Below are 9,318 nucleotides of genomic sequence, written 5' to 3' on the forward strand. Positions count from 1 at the left end.
TTTGCTCCCCATGTGTGGATCTGAGATCATTAGACCCTTGTTCCTTCTAGAAGCCTTAAGCATTAACTGGGGATAGGTGAAGGAGGGAATGTAAGAGGGGCTTTTAAAGCAATTTTGAAGGATTAACAGCACTGTACTTTCTCCACAACAGACTGGAAATTTCCCATCCAAGCCTGCACAGAGCAAGCAGCCCATTTACAAAGATAAGAAACTGATGTGAATGAACTTGCTTTGTTCTTTGTGCCATTTACTAAACACAAGATACAAAATGACTATTAAAACTTTCTCAAAGGCAAAAAGTTTTTAAATTATACCAAAAGTGATTGCCAGTCTTATTCTCTTAAGGCTGTGCTATTATTGGATGGCTTTTACCAGTCAGCTTTGTCATAATTGCATTCATGGTTTTTGTACAAAAGGGCATGACCCTTCTCACTGAAATGGATTGGGACTCTTATAGACAGTGGAGACTCCATCCATGGTTACATAAGTAAACCAGGCATCTCTGGGGAGATTCAAGTATCAAAATGAGATTTAGATATCTTATTAAATTACTGGTCCAAAGGCTACCTCTGTATCTGCTCACCTCACAGAAGGTTACAGCCATGGCCAATACTGCTTTGCCAGACTATTCAGACCATTAGCTACCAACACTGAAAGTAAACAGTGTCTGTGCTTACTCTTACACTTCTTTCAAAAAAAGATTGAGCTTTTAAGGTTTAGTAGTGTTTTATCATCTTTTCTATGGTAGTTAATGCATAAAGACAGTAGAAACTGATGCTGCACTACACTTATTAGATCCAAAGCATAAACTGTTAGTCTTATATTAAACAATGACTTCTATAAAAATGTTCTTAACTGGCTGTGGTATCTCAGATATTCCAAGCCACCATACATTTTTGATTAAAGAAAATACAGGATGGTGTGCTTGGGGCAGTGTGTACCATGAAACAGCTGCTCTGCTAATGCTGCAAACTGACTAGAAAGGATTTGAGAGCAGTCCAGAGTTACCTGTCATCTTAGGAAGGTCTCCTGACACACCAACATATGTGAAGGGGGCTGCCCAGCTCCCACGTAAAAGATGACTTGTGTCTGGATGGCTTAGAGAGCAAGTAGAGGAGGTGAGACATCCATGGGGGTACTGGGACATATTTAGCTTTCCACTGAATGAGAATGGAAAGAGACGACACACCTTGTTTCATGCCTATGGTGGACACTGCATTTAGGAAGGAAAATTTAGTTTTACCCCATAGAAAATTTTGCAGTTGTGCTGGTTTTGGTTAGAATAGAGTGAGTTTTCTTCAGAGTAGCTAGGGTAGGGCTATGTTTTGGATCTTCCTTGAAAGCAGGGTTGATAATTAAAAGTGAATAATAAAATGAAGTCATCTGATTCTTTCCCCCATCCTGCTAATCGGAAGCTTGTTTGCTGACTGGGATTAAACCACAATATAAACTGTGTTGTAAAACAAGTTTTTTCTGTAAGTCATGGTGACTTCCAAACTTGATCTTCAGTCACAGTCTATTCCCTCAAAACTCATTCTGCCAGACTTCAGATGAACCTCAAACAAGTTGGGATCTGTGTTACCAGTAACTATACCACATCAGAGGAGTCGCAATATTCTTTTTTACTCCAGTAATGACCAACTTCAACTGAAGGGTGACAAATCCTGTATTGGGCAATTTCCTAACTGCAGCACCATGGCAGGAATTACCAAATATAATGGGTATACTGGGAATGAGACCTTTCTGCAGGTTTGAAGCAGACGCCCTCAGGGAGGCCGGCGCTGTCTGCTCGGGGCCACGGAAGGAGGGCTGGCCGGGCCCGGCGGGGCCGTCAGTGCCACCAACACCGCGGCGGCTCAGGCGTGGCCTCCGCTAACGGCGTCCCTGCCCTGTTGCTGCCGGTGAAACAAGAAGGCGCCTCTTGAGGGGTCACGGAGGTGTCTGAGGGCTTTTACCCCGGCGGGGATGGCGAGGAGAGCGCTGGGGCTGGGTCAGCGACGTCCGGCACCCTCAGTCCCTGACGGCGGCGGCTGTGCCCTCACGCCCTCGCCTCGACGCCGCGCGGGGCTCAGGGATGAGGGCTGAGGCGGCGAGGGGAAGGAGCGCGGCCCTTCAAGGGAGCCTTTCAGCCTTCTGCAGGCCGCCGGCGCCGAGACCCGCCAAGCAGCGTCTGGAAAACATGTCCTATGGAAAGTGGCTGAGGGAGCTGGGTTTGTTTAGTCCCGAGGAGGCTCCAGGTGGACCTCATCGCTTTCTACAACTGCCTGAAAGAAGGTTGTAGTGGGCTGGGGGCCGGTCTCTTCTGCCGTGCCCACAGTGAGGGGACCAGAGGAAATGGCTTTAAGGTGAGACGGCGGCTGTTGGGGTAGTCAGGCAATGGAATAGGTTGCCCAGGGCGGTGGGGGCGGCACTGTCCCTAGTGGTGTTTAAGAGGAAGAGGCGTCTGGATGTGGCGCTGGCTGATGTGGTTCACAGATTTAGAGGTGATTGTGATGGTGCTGGGTTGACGGTTCGACTGGGCGGTGTTAAGGATCTCTTCGAACCTCGACGATTCCACGATTCCATGCTTCTGTGATTCCATTCTTACCCCTCGCGGCGCGGGGCGGGACCCACCGCGGCTGTCACGGAAAGGGAGGGCAGGGCCCCCGCGGCCCCGCCCTTCAGCTGTTGCTGCCCGGGCCCCGATTGGCGCCGCGCGGCGCCGCCCGGCCCCGCTATAAGGCGGAGGCGCGGGAGGGGAAGGAGCTGCCGCGGCCGCGGCGGGGCTGGTGGGTGCGTTGGGGTGCTGCGGGATGGTGACCGCGGGCGAGGGATCCGGGGACGTGGGGAAGCGCGGCTCGGTTCCTTGCGGGGCGGGGGTGAGCGGGCTCGCCGTGCTGTGAGCCGGGAAGGGGGTCGGTGGGGCGGGCAGGGACCCGCGCTGGGGTCGGGGCCGTCTGAGTTTCCCCCGCCCTGGGCCGGGGCCGCCTCTTCTCGCTCTTTGTGTCCGCGTCCGGCCCTGCCGGGTTCCGAGCGATGCTGAGCGCCCCGCAGGCCCCGCGTGGGCCCCGTGGGTGACTCGGGGCTCCCCCGGCCCGTGCCGCCTCGCCCAGGGCTCGGCCCCGTCTCCCGGCGGTTTACAGCCGTGCTGCAGTCACAAGGCGATGCCTCACGGATCGTCGGCGGCTGCTCGGGGTGGGCGCCGGGCTCCTCTCGGCTGGAGAGGCTTGCCCAGTGCGAGCAGTTCGGTACGTGCTGCAGGGTTATGTCCAAACCGACCTTTACAATGACAATCCGGGAGTTTTCGGTAACGCAAGTTGTTCAAACTGAGTCTTGTTCCTTCCTCTGAGTATCTGCAGTGTTCCGTGGCATCTCGTGCTCTTCCTTTTCCTGACATAAGTGTAGGTGTAGACATTACACTTGTCAGTAGATACTGCTTTTGAATCGACCTAAAGAACTTGAAACCAGTTGTGAGACTGTTACCTTGATTAGCAGGTAGCTGAAACAGTAAGGGATCTTTCCCTGACAGTTTGTGCCAGACTGGCACAGTTTAACTACTCGCTAGCAGTTAAACATGATTATGTCACTGGAAAGCCAAAGTGAAAGACACTCAGGATACAGAGCAGCTAGAGACCAATGTGATCCCTCTCCACAGGGGAAGAGTGAGAAGGAAGACTTGCCAGACAAGATCCAAAACCAGTGCAACCTTTGCCTTTGTAATAAGGTGACTCAGAAAGTCTGCGTAGAGGATTCCTAGCCAGAGCTGCTTGGTGCAGGTACGTGACTGACTCCTGGCATACTTGCTGTCTAAAGATTTGAGCTGTGTATTAAAATGGTTTGACTGTCAGAAACACTGGGTGCTGTGTAGCTGCTGTTAGACAAAGCCATTAAAAAAAACACATGACACATTTGGAAAGCTGCCTTGAATCTAAATAAAAAAACTTGTTTTTATCAGCAAACTTAATATTGGCGTCTTGGTAATTTTTCTAATATATCAAGAATTAAGCTATTCCAGAGGATATATACAACATAGTACTTCTGGTAATGGAATGTCAGAAGTGACTCTTATCATGTCAGGACAGACTTTTCATTAGAGCACCACGTTGTTGTGACACTGATAGATAAAAGTCTGGAGTCTGGATGTTTTGCTAGCCATGCAATTGCCTCTGAAGTCAACATGGTCTTAACACTGTAGGCCTGTTTCCAGTTCTGCATTAACTGGCTGACTTGCCTGACAGCAGTTACAGCATAAACCTCCTCCACTTGCTATGCTGCTGAAAAAGTCTGTCTGCTCTTGCAACTGTTGTCATGTCTGGAAAACATCTTGGACTGCTACTCTCTCATCTCTCCATCTTGCTGTCTTCTGTAAACTACCAACTTCTGTGTGGTTTAGCTTATTGCAAAGCTTTAAAAGTGAGTCTTGATTAAGGTACCACTACACGTCATGTGGGAACTAACTGCTGTTCCAGCCAATGCTGTTAGGTATCAGCTTTTGTTCTAGAGTGTCTAACAATTGCCTGAATTCTAAGTTCTTGGAATACTGTCCACAGCTAATTAGCCACAGAAAAGCCCTGTTCTTCTGTTCCTCATCAAAACTATAATAAGGGTTGGGAAAAGATGATTTGCATTGAAGCATTCTACTAAACAGCTCCCTGCTTCTAAAATAGCCTCTGGCCAAGCTCCAGCTTGTGCAAGGTAACTTGGCATTATCACAAGGAGGTGGTATTAACTCGAGTTAATGAAGAATAACAGTGATGCCATTTTTTTATGTGCAAGTGGTGAAGCCTGAGCACTCCTGTATTGCAAAGGCCTTGCTTTCTATGGGTAGTGTGGGTGCTATACACACTTGTGTGCCAGTGGTAAATGTACAGCACTGATCTTCCCAGTGGGTTCTCCCCTTGTCTTCCATTGGCAAGAGGGGTGTTATGGTGTTGAGTATGTAGCATTCCTCAAAAGGGATTTTACTAGAGAAACAGGAGAAAGCATTTTTCACAATTAGAAGCATGTTGATTTAGAAGCTGTTGTTGGAGGCTTTTTACATAAACAGTTCTTACTGATTTTTTTTTTAATTAAGCTGAAGGTCACTCTGATAGTTTTATTCTCATTTCTTTACTATGCCCCATTTAACTTACTTTAGGTGGAATACTATAATACAGTAGCTCCCACCTCCTCCCCCCCTCCAGAAAAAAGCCAAAAGACTTAATACTTGAACATAACTGCTTGGTGAGGACTTCAGTCTGGGTGAACCATAGTAAACTTGCTTTTGAAGCCTATCCCTATAGCTTTGGCTTGAATGGTAGCAGTGAACATGCCTGTAGGCATTAAAATAGTGAACTTAGCGGCATAATGCCTGTAATAATGAAAAACTTGGTTTAGGAACTAATTTCAGTCTTGCACTGCATTTGTCCCCTAGCAGCCTTCTGCAGTTCAGACTGCCTTTCTGTTTGTCCTTTAGTTACAGCTTCTGAATTGGATAATAAAACTTCACAAATTAATTTCTTGAGTAGAAGCTGGTATTAGGCAAAAAAGAAAAGCAAGTTAATTATGGAAAAATGGTTTCTAGCTGATGTTTTCACTGCTTGATTGCTGTAAGAATTAAAATTGGCTATTTGCAGTTCACATCAGTCATCTGAGTAATCTTGCTAATGAGTTAATATGTGTAGATGCTTGATTTGATAGCAAGTGTGGTGGGAAGGGACAGAGCGTTACAAGTGCCACCAAATATATGGATGGTGCTGGCAATCTCTTTGAAGATCAGGAATTTACAGCCTCTAATATCTTCCAGTAGAAGTGATGAATGAAGGCAGTGCTGTTCCTGGTATGCTCATAGGGGCTTTTTAGCTCAGGTAGGCTTTAAGGGGAAAGTGAGCCTGAACAATTTGTGGTCTTTAAATCAGTTTAATGGGATCTACAAAATGCAGTATTTCCCCTGTCAAGAAGGGGAGTACAGAGACAGCTTAATCTGGATTCCAATCAGTTGCTGGTGGAAAGAATAGCACAGTGAGCTGTGTGTCCAGAAAACAACACAATCCCAAGGCTTCTCTGGAAGTTCTTACTAATATAGTTACAAATGTGCTGTGCTAAGGGTAGATAGAACTAACACTGCAGGAGAGCTTTAGCTCTAGCTGTACAGTGACCTAAAGCCAGAAAAATAGCAGTGTGAGCTAGCAACAACACTATAGCTTCCAAACTATCTAAAGCTACTGTCACACACTATTAATTAGTTGTTTGTGCCATCTGTACAGATGCTTAATACCTGACTTTTTATAGGGTACTGTCTCTCAAGTACCTGAGTGGGAAGAGGATATGCGTGAAGGAAGGATGCCTACACTTTGTCACTGAAAGGTGAAGTTCGTTGAATTCTAAATCAAATAGAAAACATTTGGATTTTTAAAGGTAACCTATGGATTTGGCCAAGAAAGATCTCTAAGAGGAATCTGTAAGTTGCTGTGTCGGACTCAAAATTATCTAGTCATCAATTAATCACTCTTGTGCATCCTGAAACAAGATTGCCAGAAAATCCTGGTGATAGAGAGGCTGGTGATGTGAACAGTTTCATACTTTATATAGTTGATGCTGTCTACTCAAAGACTGGCAGAGGGGTAGCATCTGCAATAGTTTCCACTATGAAAAACTATTTTCTAGGTGACAGTAACTGCTTAATATAAGGCTATATGCTGACACAAACTGCTGTAGAGGAACAGTAGGCTGTCACAATAGTGCAAGCTCCAGAAGAAGCCTAAATGTGGCTGTGCAGTGTCTGCATGTGAAGCAAGGTGAACTTATCTTTTATGCTGATGCTGTACTGTTTTGGCTGGATCAAACAGTGTTGCTCTTCAGACATGCCCTGAGGAAAATGAACTACATGAAAGTTGCTCTTAATCACTCTCAGCTGATCCCTCTATGTTGAATAAGCATTGCAGAGCCAAGGTGATTATGACAAATCATACACTTCTCTGGCTGCAGTGGGCACACAGCCCTGCTGAGGGTGTGTGGTGTGGTCAGGTTTGGTTTTATTACTTAGGCAAAACTGGGTCTGCAGAACTTGGCTGGTTGTATCACATACACTACAAGCTATTGATTGTAGTTTACAGGGCTGGAAATGTAACCAGAGTGTCTGCAAGTTATGTGACACTGGATTCTAATGACATGTGCTAAACTCTGTAGTGGTGTCCTTGCTGTTATTCCATGACACATCAAGGAAAAAAACTTAGTCTCTGGCTTGAGCTGTCTTGGTAAGGATTCCTGCACTGTAATTGCCTTGACTCATGTTGAAATGCAGGTGAGACTTTTGATGCAGTTGAGTGACACTCACTGTGGCCCAGCGGTCCTGGCCAGGATGGGTTAAGACTGACTTCTTCTGAGGGATTTTTGTATGAAGATGCTGTACTTGCAGCTGAGACTGCAGCAGTGATGGTGACAACGAGCCTTTCCTGGGCAGGTGTATGTGACCCTCAACAGACTGGCAGCCAGAAGACACTCCTGTTACCTCACTGCCAGCCAGTGGGTACAGGTCCAGAGAAAGGCACATGTGCACTTAGAGCTGGCCTTAGAGCCTCTAAGGACTGACCTTTTGTACCTGAAATGGCAGCATTGAGCCCTAACCTGATTTTTACAGTAGTACAGAGGCAGGAGATGGTCCTGGGTAGGACTGGCTCTGGTCTCTACTGTAGTCTTGCATGAATTTGTGTTTTGTTGAAGAGCTAGGGTAGTAGGAAAGAAGCAAATCATTCATTCATTCCCTTTCATGTCCTAGTTGAAGGAAGGATAGTGAAGCTATCACCTTTGTGAACAGTAACTTTGAAACTAAAGACAAGGCTCACATGACTTGTTAAAATAGGCTTGTGAATTTGGAAGAAGTAGCAAAAGGCTTTACTTGTATATTTTTTTCCTGCCCACACTACAGCAAACTAAGGAAGTCTTGGAGCTCCTCCAGTTTCCTGCTGCTGCCTCTCTTCCAATTCCAGCTGCAGTCCTAACAGACTACATTTCTCTTATGTTTTTAAAGCTACTAAGAGGAGCAGAAGCTTCCATTGTGTTTTTTTTAGTCTTAAATACAGCTCTACCTGCTTTTTATGAAAATAGCAACAGATGTTTAATGTGCTCAATGAACAAACAATTATCATGTACCCAGCCCTTGTAAGCAGACAAGACAGACTTATAGTAATGCATTAGCACTGCAGTTACCTTCACAATTAGCTTACCAATCCTGGAATTGTTAGTATATAAGAAGGATGTTTGTAAATTAGCTTTTAAAAAAGGCCAGACACCCAAATGTACTGTTTCTGTAGGATGCCTTGAGGAAAACTAAAGGTAGCTGAATTGCTACCATGTCATGGATTTGAGATTTCACTTGTGATACAGCATTTGTATGAACAGTTTTAAATATCCCTGTGCTAAACGATAATTCCATAGAGCTTTCAGTCTTGTCTTGCACCTCCTAGTGAAAATTGTTGCCTCTTAGTAGGCTCCTATCTCAAGCATGTCAGGAGCCAAAACATGGTTCTGTGATTCTATGACTGAGCAGCATAAAGCACTTGAGTACAAGAGGATCACATGCCCTTGTGGACAGTAATATGTATATGCGTATAATCTTGCTGAGTGCAGTAAAACTGCACAAATTAATTATTTATTTTTAACCCTGCAGGGGTTTGAAGATGCATCAAGACTGATAGTGAGGACAGAAAAATCTCCTGAAGAAGAGGACAGCCTGAACTATTGGCCATGTCTATCACAGATCACAGCCCCACCACTGGAGTGGTGACTGTCATCGTTATCCTGATTGCTATTGCGGCTCTGGGAGCCCTGATTCTGGGCTGCTGGTGCTACCTGCGGCTGCAGAAGCTCAGCCAGTGTGAGGATGAGGAAAGCATTGTGGGTGAGGGAGAAACCAAAGAGCCCTTTCTGCTGGTGCAGTACTCTGCTAAAGGACCCTGTGTGGAGAGGAAAGCAAAGCTAACTCCAAATGGCCCAGAAGTACACAGCTAACTCGGAGCAACATGCGGATGGGCTACGCTCATGACGTGTAACCAGCAGAAGCATCTCAATACTGTGAAGAACCTGGTCACGTGCAAACTACTCATCAGAAAACACCCTGATAAGAATTAAATAAACTTTGTTTGCAACTGCATGCACTGAGAAGTTACACTTTGCATCAACTAATTCCTCTATGGCAGGAGCTGACTCACCTGGTGTAATGTCCATTGCCGGCAATGGGCACTGGGATATACTGGTGTGAAGAGACTACTAATGTTTTCTGTTACTTGAATGTTTAGCTGAGCCTATTTTGATTGAGCTACTACTGTAATGTGAACACTTTACAACTGTGAACTGTAAATA

The 9,318-nt window shown here is 45.9% G+C and overlaps 1 protein-coding gene across 4 annotated transcripts; it reads left to right on the forward strand.

Annotated features, from left to right (window-relative positions):
• Positions 1-1,619: 1,619 nt before the first annotated feature.
• SNN (stannin) lies at positions 1,620-9,109 on the forward strand. Of its 4 annotated transcripts, none has more exons than XM_053957265.1 (4): positions 1,620-2,772; positions 3,635-3,755; positions 6,250-6,324; positions 8,627-9,109. In XM_053957265.1, exon 4 carries the CDS (start codon positions 8,704-8,706, stop codon positions 8,965-8,967), a length of 264 nt encoding a protein of 87 aa, XP_053813240.1. In that variant the 5' UTR covers positions 1,620-2,772; positions 3,635-3,755; positions 6,250-6,324; positions 8,627-8,703; the 3' UTR covers positions 8,968-9,109. The 4 variants fall into 4 exon arrangements, with proteins under 4 accessions (XP_053813240.1, XP_053813241.1, XP_053813242.1 ...); XM_053957266.1 differs by having other exon boundaries at positions 1,620-2,768; XM_053957268.1 differs by lacking the exon at positions 1,620-2,772 and adding an exon at positions 3,116-3,227.
• Positions 9,110-9,318: the final 209 nt, after the last annotated feature.

Source organism: Vidua chalybeata, chromosome 16 (genome assembly GCF_026979565.1).
Source record: "Vidua chalybeata isolate OUT-0048 chromosome 16, bVidCha1 merged haplotype, whole genome shotgun sequence".
Lineage (NCBI taxonomy): Eukaryota > Metazoa > Chordata > Aves > Passeriformes > Viduidae > Vidua > Vidua chalybeata.

Bases quoted from the DNA above. Each gene is read 5' to 3' on its own strand.
- SNN (XM_053957265.1), top strand. From the start codon at position 8,704: ATGTCTATCACAGATCACAGCCCCACCACTGGAGTGGTGACTGTCATC.